The sequence below is a fragment of the Arachis hypogaea genome, chromosome 19 (genome assembly GCF_003086295.3).
Source record: "Arachis hypogaea cultivar Tifrunner chromosome 19, arahy.Tifrunner.gnm2.J5K5, whole genome shotgun sequence".
NCBI classification, from domain to species: domain Eukaryota; kingdom Viridiplantae; phylum Streptophyta; class Magnoliopsida; order Fabales; family Fabaceae; genus Arachis; species Arachis hypogaea.
This window is the reverse complement of record NC_092054.1, coordinates 158,464,945-158,488,273: the sequence shown is the minus strand read 5'-3', so window position 1 is coordinate 158,488,273 and position 23,329 is coordinate 158,464,945. Positions and strand designations below refer to the sequence as shown.

The 23,329-nt window shown below is 30.9% G+C and overlaps 1 protein-coding gene across 1 annotated transcript; it reads right to left on the bottom strand.

The window, feature by feature from the left end:
• Positions 1–5,557: 5,557 nt before the first annotated feature.
• LOC112777325 (subtilisin-like protease SBT1.3) lies at positions 5,558–8,747 on the bottom strand. Its single transcript, XM_025821675.3, has one exon. The coding sequence runs from the start codon at positions 8,166–8,168 to the stop codon at positions 5,811–5,813; it is 2,358 nt and encodes a 785-aa protein (XP_025677460.1). The 5' UTR covers positions 8,169–8,747; the 3' UTR covers positions 5,558–5,810.
• Between the last annotated feature and the right edge of the window lie 14,582 nt (positions 8,748–23,329).

Here is a 23,329-nt window from a genome sequence, read left to right as displayed (position 1 = left end):
ATACCAAAAGTTGCTGACTCCTAGCACTCTTCTTTGGAGAAATAATGAAAAATAACAAGTAATCAAATGACAAATTTTGGATATATTAACTTGTACATTTTTGGACCATGAATTTGTTATTGATTATAAGTTGATTTTTTATGTCTCCTTAAATACATACATTAATAAATAAGGCATGATGATACAGACTGAGGAGAAGTCATTCACTATGATTAGCAATATTCTTTTTCTTTTTCTTATTTTTGTATAGAGCAATATTCATTTTCGCATGGCATTAAATTATCAAAAAAATATTTATGCATTTACTTTGTGTATATTTTCATATGTTTTTAATTGAAAATAATTGATAAGAAATGAAAGAAAAAATAAAAAATTTATAATAGATTAAGTGAATATAATAATTAAAATATAAACACACGTTATGTTAAGCAGTGTAATCAAATAGATCAAATCATTTAACGATTCTAAATTATCATCTTTGCACATCTTTATATGAGTAGTTTGATACTGATACGATATTATATCAAAAAATAGAAAAAATTAGATAAAAATTAAAGAAAATTTAATAAAACTCCCTACAATTAGGATCAAGAAGAGAATTAGAATTTTTAATTACATTATATATAGGGTAAAGTATTTTTTTATCCCTAAAGTTTTACAAAAGTTTTAAAAATACTCCTAAGTTTTATTTTGTTTCAATTTTGTTCCAAAAGTTTTTTATTTGCATCAAATATACCCCTGACGGCTAATTTTTCAAAAAATTTAAGACCAATTCAACAACAATTTCATAAGAACAACCCTCAATACAAGCAAATCAAGCATAATTTTCATGCATTATTGTTAGATTGATTTTAATTTTTTTTTGAAAATTTAACCGTCGAGGATATATTTGATACAAATCGAAAAATTTTGGGACAAAATTGAAACAAAATAAAACTTAGGGATATTTTTAAAACTTTTATTAAATTTTAAAGACAAAAAGTATACTTTACCCTTGTATATATCTACACTATGATAAGTTCAATACTAATATTAACATATATATATATATATATATATATATATATATATATATATTTATTGGAAAAGTTTAGGGGCCAGCAATTTTAATGAATTTTGGCCAGCATGTAACCAGCAGAGAAAGGTGAGCCATTGGATGAAATCTCACACCAATCTCACACCATCAAATCATCATTGATGGCTAACAATCACAAAAATTGCTGCCCCCTAGCATTGCTCTATATATATATATATATATATCATTATATTTTTTTGAAAAAAAAAGGTGAGTTTAATAGAGTGAGATTTGAAATGGATTGATGCACATTTACAAATAGATGGTTGGTGGTGCACCGTATGTGTGGGGTATGCATGTTGGTGTAATGGTATAGACAAGACGGAGTAGTGAAGCCTCGTGGTACATATACATATAACATATGTATCAGATAAAACTCAAAAGGAAGGAAACTCTCCCTTATTGGACTAAGACATGACCAGATCCTTGTCCATCCATTTAATTACACAGCAATGCATGTCTGCTTTCTTCACTGCTTCTTTCTGCTTTCTGCCTATTCAACTTTATTACTCTGCACCACCACACATATATGCGTTATCCGATCCTATCTATATTTAGATGCAAACACAATTGCTTTTCATTTTGTTTTTTCGTTTCTTGAGGGCTAATCTAATTGCCATGGCTTGACAATCAAAATTATTTAATATAGAAATAAACAAAAAAAACCGACGTGTATATATAAAAATAATTTTCCCATTCAAGACGCAAAAGCATAGTAATTTATGGACACACGTGTGCTTACAAAAAAGGTGGGGACCACAAATCCTCTAATGGTAGTTTAGACTGGAGATTTTGGTTGATTAGCATATATAATAAATTAATAATCAAGTTCAAAGATGTGCAGCTTCTAGATTGGATATTGCTAAATTGCTAAATGCATGACGACACGCGAGAGAACTAGGTCAACCTCTTATATCAAAGTTTATTTGTGTATGGAATAAGCTCCTCTTTTTAATTTAGTGCCACTTGTATGATTCGCTTTACAAGTTTCAATTATACAATTTTGCAAGTAACCATCACAACCACAATTTCCCTTACACTGCCGGCTCTGCATTATGCTTAAATTAATAGCTTTTTTTTATTATTATTATTAAAGTTGCTTTTTCTTTTTTTAAAAATGAAGTCTTATGCATAAAATTAGTCGAACTTCAAATACCACCAGCAAGTATATATCCAAGTTAAACAGTAGAATCGTAGATCGTTCAAACTTTTTAGCCGACTTATATTGCTCTACAATTTGGTGATTTAAGTTTTTTTTTTTTTTTAAGGAAGAATGGGACATAAATTTTCTAGGGTACAAAATTCTGATCTGTTTTCTTTGATACGTATATATATAGATAGATTACTTCTTCGAAAACAAACTTAAAGATAATTGTTTCAATTGATAAAAGATTAAAAAGCTACTAACACACGTCAATTAGAAGAGTAGAAATTTAATTATTTCTCTTAATAATAATCTTAAATTCTAAGCCATCACCAATATATAAACTATCAACTATAACAGTCATGGTTTTATAAAAATTTTAACAGTTGAATAAATATTGTCTTGAATAAGATTAGAATACATGTGAGTTTGAAAATGAAAATGAAAATGTCGTCCCTACTTTATATATATGGCAATTAGTAACCACGCGAAGAGACGTGTGTCACCGACATTGCAGTAAAAGAACTGTAATTAGAGCACACGGTATATAAGACATTTTCATTATGATATAGATTAAGAATTTGGTGAGAACTCATGTGAAGTGGATATATAAGAGTCATTAAATGAAAATTTAGTCAAATCAATTAAATTATCTAACAATTGTCAGGTATAATTTCACGTAAAATCGACTGCACTTGAAGTTCCACCTAAGCTAAGCAAGCGTCAACGGACCATGTTACGGTTAGTTGGTTATTATGCCACTTAACAATAAAATTGTTATCCTCAAGGTGTAGTTCACCTTTGACTGAAACTTTACTCTCTTTCCTCTTAATCTGATATTGTTCCTTTTGGAGAGACAGTCACATGTAAGGTGAAAATTGATTTTATGTGAAGTTGATAATTAAGTATCGTTAAATGATAATTTAATTAAATTTGTTAAATAATTTAAGGTGGAAATTTAGGTGTAGTTGACTTTACGTGAAGTTGATACCTGAGAGCCGTTAAATAATTTAACTAAATTTTTATTTAACGGCTCTCAGGTATCAACTTCTCGACTTCACCTGAATTTTTATCATAATTTAATGATTTTCTATTATCAACTTCACGTAAAATTAACCGCAAGTGAGTTTCTCCTTATATTTAAATCCTAGATGGGTAAATCCCAACCAAACCAAAAAACCTAAATCCTAACCAGGTTTGCAGCAGATTTTGGGCTTTGAATATCATCTCCTTTTTTCGAGTGATTGGCCCAAATGAGTAGGGCCAAAAAGTTTGCCATCCATTAAAATGTTGTTCCCGACCCAAAAGACTATCTATAGGAATGTTTTTCTCTACTACTTCCTCTTTCTTTCCAGGTCAGAAAGAACCTAATTCTAGGGGATTTACGTCTAATCATGTTAATTTCTTTAACATGACCATATAGAAATCCAGAAGATTAATGTTACAAAATTTACTGCATGATTTTTCTTATGATATTGTTATTTATATATAGTTATATAAGTACATGTGTTTGTGAATTGTGATTGAATCTTAACCATTGTACCCGGTTCCCATTTAATCTGTCTACTATATAAAATAATCATGCTTAAACAAACACTAGAGTAGGCCTTAAATTACTCCTACGCAAGGGTAGAAATAGTTCAGGTATAACTTGGTTTGAATTTAGTTTGGCCTGATCTATTATAAAATAGATTCAGCTTCAATTATTATAAAAATCTTAAATGTATTAATAAGTCAAATCAAATTTACTAATTAACTTTATTGATTTGTTAAATTTATCTAGACTTATTAAAATATAAATAATCGTTTATTATTAATAAAGTTATTAGATATTTTTAAATTTATTATATTTTATTATAAATATTTTTGTATATTTTTAAATATTTTAAAACTTATAATTTTTTGTAAATATTAAATTTATATATTATATATAAGTAATTTTTATTAAAAAATATTTGTTATGAATAGTATTTTTAAATTTTACTTTTGTAAAAAAAAGAAAAAAAAGTCTTTTAACAGGTTAAAGATCACCTCAAACTTAATAATAGATTAAATTTAATATTTTAAAAAAAATCTATAAATGACAAATCTAATCTATTGAGAGTAAAGTCTGTTTTCACCCCTACTCTTACGGCAATCAGAAACAATCATAAGCAATGTTCCTGTCTTTGAAAAACAATTAAATAGTGGTTCTTCATAGAAAGTTGCTGTGACTCAGAATGAAAAATATCAACACCTGTAATAAAAGTTGGACCACTATATATTTATTGATGGGGCCAGCTTTCTGTAGATACTCACATGCAAGGAGTACTACCTTGTGTCTGTCTTGCCCAAAATGAATTCAATAGAATAAGATAGATATTTAAAAAAAAAAAAAATTTAGAAAATAAATATGAAGATATTTGTTGTGTAAATGCTTCCCATTTCTCTCGTGTAATATCAATTTAGAGTTTCAAAATGGTCAAAGGATTCTTGAAGAGTACTCTTATTTTATTTATCATCCGTTTGGGTCATCCTTACTTCACTAAGAAGGAAAATTAATTACTTATTATAAGAATAAAACACAAATCAGCCCCTGACAATTACCTTGAAAGACAACGAGGCTCCTGACAAAAAAAAATCTCAACTCGGCTCCTGACAAAAAAAAAATCCAACCCAGTCTCTGACAATTACTTCGAAAGGACAACGAGGTCCCTGTGCAAAAAAAAAATCAATGTTATTTTTTTAGCACAGGGGCTAATCAGTCCCAAAAAAAATTATCAGGGACCGAATTGGGTGTTTTTTTTTCTTAGGAGCCTTGTTGTCCTTTCGAGATAATTGTCAGGCCGGATGAGTTTTCACTCCTTATTATAATTGTGTGTTAAAATTTTGTAGATGTATCGTGGATGTATGAGTCAATAAATTCTAAAGCCTTTTTCGTTTGAGAAAATATTTTTATTTTGTTTACATTTTCAAAACTTTTATAAAAGAAAATAAAAATATTAATTTTCTAAAATTTATCAGTACAGTTTCTTCATCAAATTAAAATTAAACACGGACCACGCTTGCCTTAATTCTTGTCTCCAAGACAAGATTCCGACAAGATTCCTTAATCTGTGTATGAATTTTGGAGGAGCATACACCAATCCACATGATCCTCTTACATTTGTCTAATACTACTTTAATTCCTCTTGGAAATGATTAACTTATGCTAAGACCTTCACTAAGTGGACTAAGCTTTGTACTCTTGTATTGTATCATAGCCAAAAAATACTTTTTAAGATGACTGTTTGTGAAAGCTAAGTATTAATAATAGATGTGACTGAGGAAACAATAGAGCTCATGCTACAACAACAACATTTGAAATGAAATTCACAACTGGAATAGATTGATCTATAAGTTGGTTGAAGTGTGGAATAATAATGATGAAATGAAATGAAAGGTCATTATTGGATAGATGCAGCCAACATCATCAAAGCATATTCTGTAATAAAACTGCATGCACTTCTTGGTACATAAAGTTTGCTTACTACAAAAAAAACAAAATAAATAAAAATAAAAAACAGGTGAAAATTTGGAACTAGTTCCAGAGAAGTTCATAATCATTGTTCATCATATTGGAGGCATATATGTTATGACAATGGGGCTTCTCACCCTGTGCACACCATCCTTCCAAACCAGACCTCCAAATTCGGGTTCCTTAGGCCTAGACCTTGTAGTAAACGTAACCTTATAAGACAATTTTTGATACTTGGTTGTGAAATTCAACACATCAGGCTCAACTTTCACAGAAGCACCTATGAATGGTGACACCATCACATGGTACTTGGAAACAGCAGGTCCTACATTGGTAACAGTTCTATGAACAGTCAAAGAAGAAACAGAAGCTTTCTCAGGAAACAGCACAGATATTGCTGGATAGTTCAAGTCAGCAGCAGTTGAAAGATAGTGCTTGCAAGTTCTGTTAGAGGATTTGCCAAAAACTCTTAACTGTGGTGTAGTTAGCTTCTGTGTGCACAAGAATTCGAAGTAATCCTGTGGACTAATGTCATAGACTAAGCCAGGGTCAAGAGCCTTTCTTGGATTAATGTGGCCAGCACCATGATCATAAGGAGTGGAAGGAACAGCACTAGATGCATCTTTGAGAGGCTTGATTGTGTTGTCATGAACATAAGCGGTTGTCATGAGTGCAGATTTGATAGCTGCAGGACTCCATTGAGGATGCTTAGACTTGATGAATGCGGCAACACCACTAACATGAGGGCATGACATTGAAGTTCCGGAGAGTATGTTGAACTTGACCCTTCTGTGATCTGTCTGCAAGCTAGATGGACCAATGAGGCCGCTCCACGCGGCAAGAATGTTGACACCGGGAGCCACCAGATCAGGTTTCAGAATCTCAAGTGTTAAGAAATTAGGCCCTCTTGAAGAAAACGCAGCCACCACAGGGGAAGGCCTAATTCCCAATCTTGTGTTCATGAAAGCCAGAGTTGCAGTTGCTTTTCCGTTCTTTTTTGTTAACACGTAACGTTTGAGCTCTTTTCCTTCTGTCTCTCCGATTGCCACCGCCGGAAGGAGGTGGCAGTCGGCAACAAGCTCTTCGCCGTTGGTGGCGGTGTTTGTTAGAATCATTCCAACTCCTCCTGCTGATGCCACTACTTGCCCCTTCTGAACTCTTGCACTGATTCCCCTGTCACAGATCACAATCTTCCCTTTCACTATTTTAGGATCCAAGGTTCCTTCCAAGCACAAAGATCTTGGATCCAGGGATGATGAGTTGCCTCCTAAGTACACCAGAGGATACTGCTTCTTCAACGAGAGAACGCTTGTTCCTTTGTAGAGCGAAGAACCGGCTATGGTTCTTCCATTTCCAAGCCTCACTTCAGCAGGAAAATCTCTGTCCATTGTGCTTGCTCCAACGGTGGTGATCCATGGTGAAACATTGGTCAGACTCACAGGGTCAGGGCCTGCATTTCCGGCAGAGCAAGAAACAAAAACTCCGTGCTCCATTGCTCCAAATGCGGCAACGGATAAAGAATCTCGGTCGTAAGAGGAGACTCCGCCACCTAAAGAGATTGATAGAACGTTTACTCCGTCAGCCACGGCTCTGTCCACGGCTGAGAGAATATCAGAACTGAAGCATCCACCGGTCCAGCAAACTTTATACGCTGCGATTCTTGCCGACGGTGCCATCCCTCTCGCGGTGCCGTAAGCGTAGCCGAGAAGGTTAGCACCGCGCACCGGTGAACCTGCAACTGTTGCTGCAGTGTGAGTTCCATGACCATCTTGATCTCTTGGTGATTTGTATTCTGCTTTCTCGTCCATTCTTCCTGTTGCGGATTCATACCCGCGGTAGAATATTCTTGCTCCCACAATCTTCTTGTTGCAGTTGCTCTTCCTGAATCCTCTTCCGATTTCGCAGGCTCCTCTCCAGTGAGAAGGAACCGGTTTCATTCCTGTGTCGTTGAAGCTTTCACTCTCGGGCCAAATCCCTGTGTCCAGCACTCCAACGATGACATCATGATCAGCAACATTCTCTGACCAGATTTTGTCGGTGCTATCCAATGGTTCAAGGCCCAGAAAACCTGGGCTTCTTGTTGTGTGAAGCGTGTACTTTGTTTCTGGGAATATGGCCACTACTCCTTCTTCTGATTCTAGCTTCTCTGCTTCTTCTTCGGTCAACTTTGCAGCCACGCCATGAAAAGCTGTTTCGTAAGTGTATATGATCCTCTCTTCTTCTTCGTTGCGTATCTCATCATCAGATTTGGACAGAACTGATTTCACTTTTGATGAATACCATTCAAGGTGGTTGGAAAATGTGTTTGGCTTTGCAGACTTATCCATTTGAATGATGTAAGTCTTCTTTGCAAATTTAGCATTTGCAGATGATGATAAGCAGAGAGTGCTCAAGAGAACACAGTTTGTTATTAGAATAATGTAGTATCCAACCATTGTTAGCTTGTTAGCCATTTTTTTGCTGTGCTAGGAATGATGAAGAAGAAGAAAGAAGGGCTAAGATATTTGAAGCATATAGTCTATAGTATAGGTTATAAAGTGAAGAGAATTTAATAAGGGTACATTGTTTTTATTGATATTGAATTGTGTAGTGCGTATTCTGAGGCATGAATTGAAATATTTAAGAGGATGGGAGGTAGCGATAGAGATAGAGATAGAGTGAAGGTTACTACTCTGTCACCACTCCAGCAGGGCATTAAAGGTGACTTGTTTCGTGCATGCTAAGTCGAATGAGAGGGTTAAAAGAGTTTACCTTAGTGGTTGGTCATAGAAATTAATCCTCAACAGTGTGTGCTTCTCTGTCTCTATGCATGCTAGGGTAATTCTTATTACCACCCCTTTAATTTCTTGCTAGGGTGTATTATGGAAGTATTAGTATTATCGCCTCATATTATTAACTCTAATCATCTTATCATCTCACTAGATGAAGTTAATTGTATGGAGTTATGGACTAAACAACACTATTAAGTCTTGTCATGTATTATTATTGAGTAAAGTATTGTTTTTGTCCCAACGTTTGGGATAAATCTTATTTGTGTCTCCAACGTTTAAATCGTTTTATTTGTATTTCTAAAGTTTGTAAAAGCGATTCAATGTTATCCTGCTATCAATTATACATCATTTGCGCTTTAGTTTGAGTTTTAAAAATCTCTTCTTGTAGTTAGAATACAAATGTCTGGGATAGAATCGATGATCTACTTCGAAAAATAGCTCATCAAATGTTGAAACTAATTCTTACAACATTTACATAATTCACTTTTCTAGGACATAATTGAATCTAAACACAAATAGTGGGTATAATATTAAAATCGAACACATCTAAGTGAGACCTAATTGAGAATGAATACATCCAAGTGAGAATAATTGAAAAATATAATCTGATTTGTTAATATAATTGATAGTAGGATAACATTGAATCACTTTTATAAATGTTAAGGATACAAATAGGACGATTTAAACATTAGGGACAAAAATAGGACTTACCCCAAACGTTAGGGACAAAAATGATACTTTATTCCTTATTATATTTACAGTAAAATTAGTAGATTTTTTTTTTTACTGCATCATGTATAATTTTTTTAGAGTTTTTTTTCCGTGTCTAATTTTCAACTTATTCACTTTCCTACTTAGATATTTTCTAACCTTCTTTCCACGTGTCCAAACCACCGAATTAGAATAATAACAGTCATGTAATAATACTTACTACTATATATATAACATTAACAACTATCATTCTCACCTTCATTTTTCCTTATGCATCAAGTTTGTGATAAAGTTAAACACAAAAAGTACAATACTAGAGGACATGATTAAATGATAGTCCTTTTAAAGACTTATTGAGGGCTTCGTAGAGTTACTCTATTTCACATTATTACTCTTTAAGTCTTAACAATGAACTAAGAAGTGTTGGTTATTAGAATATTTGATGAAATGATCAAAGTACCAAGGTATATATAGTGTAGTAATATCTGCTTATGGGGTCCCTACTCCCGGGTCGTCCCCACCTTCACAGAATGCATGTAATAAATCTGAGCACCGCTGAGATCAGATTCCCAAAGTGGTCAATTTTTTCGTCCACTTAACTCAATTATTTGTAGTTGTAGTACAAATATATATATACTACTCGTCTCTGCAAAATGTATAGGGTCAGGGTGTGACCTTCGCCATTTTCATTTTCTGATAAAATTTTCTCACTCTAGATTTAATGTGATACTCATGACTTTTAACTAAGTAAAGGAAATGTCTAATGAATGTAACTCCTCGTGATAATTCTTTGCTCCATTAGATGAAATAAGGAATAATCAGCAAATGAAGTAGCAAAAACACTTGGTCCTATCAAATGCAAAGAATATGCAAAGCTAAGCTAGTGAATGAAGGGTGATTCTTAAAAATGATGCTTAAAAAATGAATTTAAGGGAAATTTATTTTTTTAAAATAATCAAATAAACCTACCTAAAATATATGGTAAATTCTACTATATTCTCTCTAAAATAAAGAGTAAATTATTACCCCTTGTGATATATACAGTGATTATTGATAATTATCTTTTTACCAGAGTTTCAAGATTCACGTTATCTTTTCTTTTATTTTCAATTGACGTTATGTTTCTCTTGATACTTGATAACAATGTCATTTTTATCATTTCACTAAATACACTTCTTCTTTTTCAATTTTAAAATTCTAATTCCTTTTAAATTGAATCACCATTTTCAATCAATTAAGTTAGAATTTTGAACTTGTTCTTATATTTTTAATCTCCAATTTCAACGAGCACAACTATCAATTTGTCAGTTCTCTTCTTTTTAAGATTTTTTTTCGTATTAGAAGATATTACGTTCGGAGAAAAGCAAGAGGGTATGAGTTTGTATGACAGATATGAATTTGCACCATAAATAAAATTCTTGTAAGTAATTAATGGCATGAATAATAAAATAATTAATTAATATTTGAGACGAATGTGAATATTAAAATACTTATTCCATTTTATCTTATTGTTATTTGAATAATAATTTAATATTTTTGTGACAATATAATAGTTTAATATGCTCCAACTAATACATTAGTTTTTTTTTTTAAATTAGGGAAGAGATGTATTTGGTGGAGATAATGAAAATGACACTGTTATTAAATTTTAAGAGAAACATAAAAAAAAACAAGAAGATAATGTGAATCTTAAAGTTATGATGAAAGAATAATTTATCAATAATTACTGTATATGTCACGAGGGGTAATTTATCCTTTATTTTAGAGAGAAAGTATGATAGACTTCACCAAAATATATATCTTCTTTATTAAGAACAAGTTACGGGGCATAGGCAAGTTGCTCGTGTGATTGTTTTAACATAAACAAATCTAATTTTTTATGTGAAATCGAATATCTCTCAAGATATGTTCAGTAATTTTGAATTCATTATAAAAAATATCTTCTCACTTCTAAACACTAAGTACTTTAGATCAATCAAGACTTAACTTGCATTCTGTTCGTTACATTCATGTTCAACACTTCAACTTTAGCTTGTTTTATTTATTTATTTAAATATATAATAGCAGTAAATTGTGGGATAGTACTGGTCCCATAATTAAAGGTTACAGAAATAAATATTATGTTGCCTTCATTAAGGAGTTATTACTTATTACCTAACTTACCCACAGTTGAAGTAGTTGGCACATAATAAATTCGAACGAATGTAACATATCATAACTGAATGTATAGTACTGTACGTAGACAGTTATTGCTAATGTTTATAGTATTGTATGTATCCACTACTATCTAAAAAAGCAGAAGGGGAAGGAAATTGCATCTTTGATTTATTTAGTGCTAAGTGGCCTTAGCAGTTGAAAAGAGAAGGGGACATCTCTTGGTGGATTTCAAAAGAAGAAAGCATAACCTTTGATTATTTAATTTTATTTATAGATACATATCAAAATAATTGTTTTTTTTTTTTTTTTGTATAACGGTTGGGACTTAAAAGTGGAATTATTATGATGAAGTCACTCTCTCTGTATACATTTTCATGGTAGAATGGAACCAAAAGAAAAGTTAAATGAGAGCGTAGAGTCAGAGAGACAGTTGCACAGATAGCAATAAATTGGTTTGTACTTTGTAGCGTATGGTGAATTAGGGGGAGCACGGGTAGCTACTTGTCCGAACTTGAACCGAATTAATTAAATTGGTTCTATAACCAACGGGTAATCGGGTTCAATCTAAACCAAACTAATGGCCTTTGTTAGTGATTAGTTCGGATATCGATTTTAGGGGTGCGGAATCTGAAACAACTCGTAAACCCGATCATATATTAATTAAATAAAAAAATAAAAATATATATATGGCTTTTAGTGGCTTTTAGTGAGATTATTCACTATTAATATGTTTGAATTTTAATGAGTTTAGTTTTTAATGTATTTAGTATTTAACATGTTTAGATTATTTATATTAATGTTATATGTTTATTGTACTTATTGAATTTTTAAGATAAAAATTTAGCTTTTTTATGAATTTTAAAGTCATCGGATACCCAATTATCCGAACCAAACCAATCCGTTCTTAATCGATTTGGTTTGGTTCGGATACATACACAAAAAAATATAAATCTGAACCAAATCGAACTAATTATATTTTAATCGATTCGATTTTAATTTTATCTTAAACCCGAACCAAACCGACCTATACTCACCCATATGGTAAATAATAACAAGAAAGACACCTTGAATATATTGTTCACAAAAAAATTTGTATTAAAACATGATATCGCTTTTATAAGATTGTATTCTTATGAAAATAGTAAATAAAATTGTTATATGATTTAATTAAATTATTATCCAATAATTTTTATTATTATTTTTGCATAAAATAATTTTATACTAATGACCACCCAAAAAGATATTTTTATATGGTGATATACGTTGGGGGTTCTACAAACTTATATTCAATGAATGACATACTTAATTTGAATAATTTGATTGGACACCATCAAATTGACATGTTTTTTTTTTTAGAACTTTTTCAAATTTTAAGATTGTTCCACTCCTATGATCTTTAAAGTAGCAGATGTGCAATAATTTTCTTTAAAAAAATAAAAGTGTTCACTAATTATGTAAAGTAAATATTTTTTATTTGATTGTGAAAATCACTTTAGCACTCAATTAATTAATCGAGAAAAAAGGCAACAAGCCCCTCCTTCACCCTACTCCATCAAGACCTTTTTTCATTACCTTTAGCCTTTGCTTTATCGAAGAATTCATGTATATAATATAGAAAAATTTTCAGGTGTACTGGTATACTGGTGTTTCAGTAATTTTTAACCGTTGATTATAATTATAAAAAGTATATATAATATATATAATTAAGATTAACAGTTAAAAATCACTGAAACACCGGTGTACCGGTATACTTGAAAACTTTCTTATAATATATGTTCATTAATCTATAACTATGAAAAGAAGAATTCGTCGATATAGTACTGCAAGACTGAAAATTATAACGTGATGGTTTTAGTGCGAGATTCTTCTCATCAAAGGTGAAAAGTATAATTTTATATGAAAAGTAAAAGGCGATTTAAAAAGTTATTACTAGCCATGCACATAAACATGAACAAATTGCAAATTGCATGATATAATAGAATCAAAGTTATTGTAAAAAAAAGAAAGAAGTAGAGAAGAGGTTTTTTGTGTAATTAAATTGTGCGTGATATAATACAATATATTTAAAAATATCTATAAACTATCAAAAATATTTAATATATAACAAAAATAAATTAGTCAAAAACAGATCAACCTTAACTTATTTAATATTTGTTCGTACCTTAACTCAAAAACATAAAGCCATGCCTAATAAAGACAAAGAATATGAGTGACATCTTCTACTATAAGGTCGGTACAATAAGGAGGTCCAAAGCCTGCTTATTTAAATAAGTAACTACCTGAAACGATTATCTCTTACAAATGTAGAACTCTCCTAAAAATGGTTACTCACTCTATGATATACACACTGACAAAATCATTGCTAACTTAAGTATCGGAATTTCTTGCAAGTACCACCCCTATCTCTTTACGAAGAACTCGAACAGTGCATCAGTCAAACGCTGCGTTCAAGCTCAAATCAACGTTTGAGGTAACTCCTGAAACAGTATTCATTAATTATTATAACAATTAATAAATACTAAATAAAATAAATTCTCTTTTTTTTTCTAGCATTATCAATAAACTACTATCATAAATGCTAAGTTTTTAACTATCAACTATATCATAAATGCTAAGTTATTATTTATTAACTACCAACTAATGTACATCATGCTAATTATTATAATATCATCTATCCACTAGTTATAATTCTTGTAGTAGACCCATATGTCTATTTATCTAAAAAAAATGACAATTTAAGATATAGACATATATTATATTAAATAATTTAATAAAACATATCATATTATCCAACCATTTTCGGTCATTATCTTCATGAAAAGCCTTTATGTTCTTCTCTTTGATATTTTCTATTGTGTTATATAGTCTTTATTTATTGCTAATTAACTTGTAAGTAGGGGATTCAAATGTACAAAAATGGAAACCATTTCTAAGCTAATAAGGAAGAACCCTAGTCTCTTAACACAGCTTAAAAAAAAACAATTGTTATTATTATCAATTTATCATTATTATTATTATTATTATTATTGGACTAGCGAACTTGTTTTTTTTTTTTTTTTTTTGTCGGTAGATTGGACAACCTTCAATCTTAGGTACGTCAAATGGACCTAGCGAACTTGCTTATTTTGAAGCTAAGGAAATGATTCACAAAGGTGACAGTGTGACCCTGGTTTTTTTGTTTTTGTCATACACTGCTTTTTGTTTTGACTCGTCAGCGTGATACTGTGCCCAAACGTCTTGGACCTATATATTGTGACCCAACAAAGGACCATGGGCTGAGTAATCAACAATACGCGAAACTAGATTTGGATAACTAAGATTTAAGGCCTCAAATTTCATTGAAAAAAAAAAGAAAAGCCGCTCGCAAGGTAGACAATGATTAATTAAATAACATGTCTACTAACTCCCATTTATAATTGATCAATTAAATAGTATGACTACTATCTACCATTTTTAATTGATCATTGCAATTAGCATGTTCACACTATCTACCTACTACTCATTCAAAATTATATATATAAAAAATCAATAATCAATTAAATTTGTATTTTTTATAAAGTCATTCTTTACATGATTTTTTTCATTATATTTTATATGAATTTGTACAAAAAAAAATGACATTATTAAAATAAAAATCACATTATTATCTCCTATAAATAAATTATTTTTTTTCTTCCCAAACCAAATTTCATCTAATTCATTACAACTCAAAGCAGTTTAACCCTTTGATATTTTCAACTCAGTACTTCACTATACTTTGTAGTAGTTTTTTTTGTTTTTTTGTTTTTTGTTTTTATTGTAAACCACTATTCAGACTGAGATTGTGTGTGCTGCAGTTTGTAGCTGTTTCTGTAATTTAATAAAACGCTATAATTTAAAGTGGTTTACATAGTCAAAAGAATGTTAATTTTTTTTCCTCACAACACTAAATTACCCTATTTCAACACTCATACGTTAGATATTTTATAAAATTGCGTAACTCCGGCCATTGCCAATAAATTCTTTGATTTAATTTGGAAACTTCTAATTCTTGAATCACAAAATGTGTTTGTTTGTTATTGTGTAATTAGAATTGGGGACCCAAATTTTATAAAGTTTATGAACAGTCGTGTTCTTTCCACCAAAGAACAACAACACCACCCAAACTAATTTCTATATTAACAAATTGGACCACAATTAGAATAAAAATTCTAACATTCTCACACTTGGTCCAACATTTGTTACATATAGTTTGTAATTACATATTATGCTTAAACAATTAAAATAAATTACACGAATCATCGCGGTAGGTTCTCATTAATCGAGTATTACCTTCTATGTATTACAATGTAACATCTTCTAAGTGAATAAACTCTTTATATGGTATTTTTGTAGGAATAAGCCCAATGCTTATTCTAGGTCCTTCACTGAATTTTATTTGTCATTCGCAATCATATATGCGCATATATACTAATCGAATGAGAAACAAACAATAATAAGAATTTCATATCCAAATATGTCTTATGATATAACATAAGTCACATAAGTGACGTTACATAACATAAACCCATACTAGTAACATGATCTTTAAACAATCCTGGTGGCATACCTTTTGTCAAAAGATTCGCTATCATCTGTTTAGTACTAATATGCTCTATCTGTACTTCATTAGACCTAACTCAGTCTTTAATGGCTAAGTACTTAATATCGACGTGCTTACTTCGACTACTACTTCTATTATTCTTAGCCATAAATACAGCAGCTGAATTGTCACAATATATTCTCAATGGCTTAGAGATACAATCCATAATCTTAAACCCAGAGATGAAATTCTTTAATCAAACACCTTGTGATGTAGCCTCAAAACAAGCAATAAACTTGGCTTCCATGGTAGAAGTGGCTACAAGTGATTGTTTTGCACTCTTTCAAGATACTGCTCCATCAGCAAGCATAAAGATATATCCTGACGTTGACTTCCTAGGATCAACATATCCCGCCAAGTCTGAATTTGAGTATCCAACCATTTTCAAATTGTCGGTTCGTCTGTATGTAAGTATGAAATCCTTGGTCCCTTGAAGGTACCTTAAGACCTTCTTTGTAGCTTTCCAATGGATAATTCCTGGATTATTTTGATATCTTCCTAATATGCTAACAGCAAAAGCAATGTCACGTCTTATACAGACTTGAGCATACATTAGGCTTCAAACAGCTGAAGCATAAGGAATATTTTGCATCTGTTTCTTTTCAAGTTCATTTTTGGGACATTGATCTAAGCAGAATTTGTCACCTTTCACAATAGGTACAACACTTGGTGAACAATTTTGCATTTTAAACCTCTCAAGAACTTTATTAATATAGGCTTCTTGAGATAAACCTAAAATTCCTTTATGTTTATCTCTATGAATCTTTATGCCAATGACATAAGATGCATCGCCTATATCTTTTATATCAAAATGTCTAGAGAGAAATTGTTTCACTTCATGTAACAACCCTAAATCATTTGTTGCAAGCAAAATATCATCTACATATAAGATGAGAAATATGATTTTGCTCCCACTAACCTTGTGATATATACATTGATCAAAAATATTCTCAATGAACCCAAATGAAGAAGTCACATTGTGAAACTTCAAATACCACTGTCGGGAAGCCTGCTTAAGACCATACATTGCTCTCTTAAGCTTGCAAATTAACTCCTTACCAGCACTTGAGATAAACCCTTCGGTTGTCTCATATAGACCTCTTCTTCCAAATCTCCATTAAGGAAGGCCGTTTCCAAATCCATTTGATGCAATTCCATGTTAAAGTGTGCTACCAATGCCATAATGATACGGAAAGAGACTTTCTTTGAAACAGGAAAAAAGGTTTCCCTGTAGTTAACTCCTTCCCTTTGAGTAAATCCTTTAGCAACAAGTCGAGCCTTGTAGCGCTCAATATTGCCTGAGAAATCCTTCTTGATCTTAAAGACCCATTTACAACCAATGGCCTTTTTCCCATCAGAAAATTCTACAAGATCCCAAACTTGGTTATCCGCCATAGAATTTATTTCATCCTTCATAGCATCTAGCCAAAAATTGGAATTACGACTTTCCATTGCTTGTGAAAACGTCGTTGGGTCATTTTCATTACAAACATCATAGTTAGACTCAGCAAGATACACTACAGTCACTAAAAATTACAGGCTTTCTTATTTTTGTTGATCTTCTTAATGTTGCATCATCAACCTCTTGTAAAGGTAGTGGCATAACAGGTTCTCCCTCTTCTTGAAGTTGCTCTTGAGCAATATGTTCTTGAATAACATTTTCATTATGAAGAGTTTGATCCTCCACCATATGATCTACTTGAACATTATCTTCATGATGTGGAACATTAGTAATAGGTTGTTCTACATTGACCCTATCTGTATGGGCATTGTATTGAACAATCATTCTTGTACATAGAGAGGTTTGATAAACATTATCATTCTCAACAACTTTAAGAGGATGATTTCTCCTACTTTCCATATCATGCTCTAAAAACCTTGCATTTCTATATTCAACTATTTTACTTGAATGGGAAGGACAATAAAATATATAACCCTTAAACTTTTCTGCATAGCCGATAAAATAGGCACTTATCGTCCTTGGGTCCAACTTCCTTTCTTGTGAATTATAAACCCGAACTTCAGCAGGACAACTCCAAATACGTATATGATTCAAACTATATTTTCAACCTTTCCATAGCTCAAATGGCGTTTTAGAAATTGCCTTTGTTGGAACTCTATTTAATATATACGCAGCTGTTTTAAGGGCTTCACTCCACAAAGATAAAGAAAGATTGGAGTTGCTAAACATACTCCTCACCATATCCACCAAAGTCCTATTTCTTCTTTCAGCTATACCATTTTGATCTGGTGTGTCAGACATGGTGTATTGTGCCACAATACCATGCTCTTGAAGATACTTTGCAAATAGACCAGGTGCTTGTCCACTTCCAGTATATCTCCCATAGAATTCTCCACCTCTATCTGATCTCACGATCTTAATTTTCTTTCCGCATTGTTTCTCTACTTCAGCTTTATAAACTTTAAAAGCGTCCAATGCCTCATATTTATTATGAAGCATATAGAGATACATATATCGTGAATAATCATTAATAAATGAGATGAAGTATTTCTGACCACTTAAGGACATATCAGGACAATATATGTCAGTGTGAATTATTTCTAATATGTCAGAACTCCTCTTAGCACCTTTTTGAGACTTTTTGGTTTACTTTCCCTTAATGCAATCCACACAAGTATCAAAATCAGTAAAGTCTAGAGTTTCAAGAACTCCATCACTTACTAATTTCTTTATTCTCTCAATGGAGATGTGTCCCAACCTTCGGTGCCACAACATGGAGGATTTTTCATTCATACCATTACCATGCATAACCATAAGATTAGCTGGAACAATATTAGCTAAATGGACTTTAAATAAATCACCAATTAAAGTACCACGTCCAATAATATTAGAATTTTTAATAATGTCAACAGAATCATCATAAAAATTTATACATAATCCTTGTTTTACAAGCTTAGATAAAAGAAATCAAATTTTTAGAAAAATCTGGAATATAAAAGGTTTTTCTAAATCTAAAATACAACCAGTACTTAATACAAGTCTAAATGTTCCAACAGCTTCCATACGTGAACGCATCCGATTGCCCATATAGATGCTTAGTTCACTTCCTATCAGTTTCCTTTTTCTTATGAAACCCTGCATGGTATTTGAAATATGAATTTCAGCACCAGAATAAATCCACCAAGTATCATGACATATTTCAACAAAATTAGATTCAAAACACACTGAAGGAATAAGATAAGAAAGGTTAGTACCTTTCTTTTCAAGCCAAACTTGAAATTTTGGGCATTCCTTATTCATGTGTCTTTTCTTTTTACAAAAGAAACACCGTGCACATTCTTTCTTCATAGGATGGGATACAATACCCTTTCCTTTCTTCTTATGAACTTGCTTTTTATTGCCCTCATTTGTCACTAATAGTGCACTTTCACCAAGTTCCTGAATTAGCCTTCCTTCCTCTTGCACACACATCACCAGTAATTCATTAATGGACCATTTTTCTTTATGTGTGTTATAAGAAATCTTAAATGGTCCGTACTAGGCAGGAAGAGAATTCAGAATAAGATGCACCAGAAATGAGTCAGAGATCTCAACCTTTAAAGCTTTCAGTTGTGCTGCAATGTCTCTCAACCTCATGATGTGTTCACGCACACCTCTTATGCCGGTAAGCTTCATAGATGACAATTGTGCCATTAGGGTGCTTGCAAGTGCCTTACTAGAAGACTCAAATTGTTCATCAATAGCCTTCATACAATCCTTGACATTCCTACAATCAGGAATTGAACCTCGGATACTAGCTGAAATACGAGACTTAATAAACATCATACTTAAATGGTTGGATTTCTCCCACCATTCGTATAATGCTACCTCGGCTTGAGAACTAGCATCAGTAGGTGTTGGAGACTCTTCCCTACGAAGAGCATAGTCAAGATCTGCACACCCCAAGTGAAAGAGAATCTTATCTTTCCATTCTTTATAGTTGTCACCACTTAACAAATGAACTTCAGATACAGTTTCAGATATCATTATTGCTACAAATAATAAATCATGCTAACATTATTCAACTTTAAATAGGGACATCAAAATCCATAATATATGATAATACATGCCAATGCAAGTCATATCAAAATAAATATGTATCATAGTGTCATTAAAATTTACTTGTAGGCAAAGATTTTAACACACATAATATTCACTATATTAACTAAAGTATTGAAACTAGAAAATAAAATACTACTTCTTAATATCTGTAGGCTAATTAAAAAGTAAGAAATATTTTCTATTTCAATCTAATTATATGTGAATAACATAATAAATTTCTGTGGGTAAGTTTATTATATAGTTCACAACAATTACAAGTTTATCATATTAATATTTATGTGATTTCTTCAAATATAATTATTATCAAGGATGCTGTGGCTACTCCTCAATAAATCATATATTAATTACAATATGATATGCATGCAACGGAAGAATTTATATTGCATGCAAATATAATCATTAAATAAATAAATTCAATAACATGATTAATATTAAAAGTGAAGATGATTTAGTGGACAACTATTTTGCCAATATTTAGAAGATCCAGGTTTAAACCTCACTCCAACCAAAATTTGAATTTTTATAACAAATTTAAATTTTGTTATATAACAAACAAAATCCATCAATTGAAATAAGTTCTTTCTGTCTTCTCTCTTCCACTGACTTCTCTTTTTTCTTCTCTCTTTTTTTTTTCTTTTTTTTTATATATTCAAAAATAAGAAAACTTATGTGAATCATGGAAAATTATACTATTATGAAGAACAACTACGACACAAATTTAGAAGATTTTTGGAATATTATTTATTATTCCCTCCTTTTATGGTATGTCAACTTTAATTTCAATGGTTTTTCTTACTTCTTTGAAAATAATTTATCAAAATAATGCACAGTAATTAAATTTTGAAATGGCAAGGCAGAGACAACTTGGCTCTATACCATATGTTAGATATTTTATAAAATCAGTAATTTGCGTACCTCCAGCCATCACCAATAAATCCTTTGATTTAATTTGGAAACTTCCAATTCTTGAATCACAAACTCATATGGAATCAAAGTGTGTTTGTTTGTTATTATGTAATCAGAATTGGGGATCCAAACTTTATAAAATTTATGAATAGTCGTGTTCTTTCCATCAAAAAAACAGACCAATTACCAATATAATTAATTAATAATTACAACATCATCCAAACTAATTTCTATATTAACAAATTAGACCACAATTAGAATAAAAATTCTAGCATCATACTATCCTACTTCACCTGTATACAAATTGAATAAGTCTGGTATTTATGAAAAATACCAGAAAAAAAGATTAGCACGCCCATACTTCTCTCATCTGCCGAGGCTCTTAAAAAAAAGTGTACACAATGATCTTGCTGAATTTTATTTTTGCATCCGCTAGTCTATGGAATATTATATCAATGGTGAAAGCTGTGAAAATTGTAATAAAACGAAAAGAGTACACAAAGAGTACGCAAAGATAATAAAATTGTGAAAGAATAATGAAAGAAAACTATGAAGGTAAAAAAATTTTATTAATTGTTGTTTGATTGAAAAATTGTAAGCTGTTAAACGTCTTTATTGTTGTCATAGACTAAGGTGAAAAAGTGGTTTAATAAATTGTGTATGAAGCCCGCAATGGAAGGGTAACTAATTTCTCTAATATATATTTAAATACACAATTTTCCCTAATATATATTTAAACACTCCTCTTATTATTAATAGGGGGCGGCCAGGAAATTGCTTCAACATGCGATTGAAGAAGCTTTATGATCGCATTATTCGTCTTGAAGGTGGATCAAGACATGAATTTCATGACGACATTACTGCAATGGTTGTTTTCATCGACCACTCTTCACGTCTCAAGGAGGTAGCAGACAACTCAGTCTTGATTTGGTAAGTAGCTTATGAAAGTTATCTTTTAGAAGACAACTTTTTAAAAGTTGCAGCACTTGAGTTTGTTAAAATCAACTTAAAAATGATTTTTAATAAGTACAAACACCACAATTGTATTTGGTAAAACAACTTTTACAACTTAAAAAAATTATAATAAACTGATAAAATCGTTATCTGGATATAATTTATTGAAGAAAATAAGATTGAAGTGGAGGAAGAAAACTCAAAGAAAGTGAATTTGTCATATGAATAAATACAAAATCTAAAATTGAAAGAAAAACCACAGAGTACATCAGAGTACATATTGTTATCCACTGTTTGTAGCTATTAAAAAATTAACCTTACTAAAACCTAACTCATGGTAAATAAATTAACTATGGTTATGAGGTAATTACTATTATTCAACCATAATCAGTTACAGTTACAGCTTGCTTTTGTGAGTCATTAGATACCAGCTTAATATCATTTCCAACATAAACATGTTTATAACGAAGAAAAATTTATTTTTTTAAATTCTTTAAAATTTTATATAATATTTTAAAATAAAATAATTTTAAAATAAAAAATTCATAATAAACATAAATATAATAAATATACTCTTTTATTTTTTAACTTTAAAATTTTATATAAGTATCATAAAAATTTATTTTATTCTAAACATCATCATTAAAAATACTAAATTACCTAACTCAAATTTTAGAGACTAATAGTTTAAATATTTACTTGATTGTACTAATATAAATAGAGTTATTATTAGTCAATAATAAAATTTGTATGTAATTCAATGTTAGTACCGTCAATTACCCACCTATATATACAGATCACAAAAAATGAGACACATATCTCAAATAAACTACTCTTATGATTATATATCTATATTTATATATGTATATACATGTTGTTATTATAATTTTGACTAATGTTCATGCAAGGAAAATTTTATGATTGGTTTTCATAAACCAAGTCAACCTCTTCACATTTCAAAGAACACATAAAAAACAAACAAATATAATAGATCTACTGAAAAAATACAAAAATAACACACAAAAAAAATAATATAAATAGATAGAAGTTTATACCTATGATATAGATATATTTGTGTTGAAATTTGTGAAGATTAGGTTGAAAAATAAAAAATACATGAAGATTGTGTTAAAATTTGTGAAAGTTAGGATGAGAAGTTAGAAATATACGAGGATTTTAATGGCAATATAATAGCGGGAAATATGTACAGTAAAATAAATAAACTTTGATAAGCACAAGCCAATTTTAAAAAATTTTCGCTACGTGCTTTTAAAAACACCCCTAACTTTGAAAAGCTCGCAAGCACAAGTATTTGAACTTTTTAATTTATCAAAAACAAAATGAGATGCTTGTACTTTTAAAAGTACAAACACTCTATAAAAAAATTTTACCAAACTCAACCTCACTCAATCAACATCAGGACTTTCAGAT

What these genes read in the sequence shown, in the direction of transcription:
- LOC112777325 (XM_025821675.3), bottom strand. Translation starts at nt 8,168, where the DNA reads ATGGCTAACAAGCTAACAATGGTTGGATACTACATTATTCTAATAACA.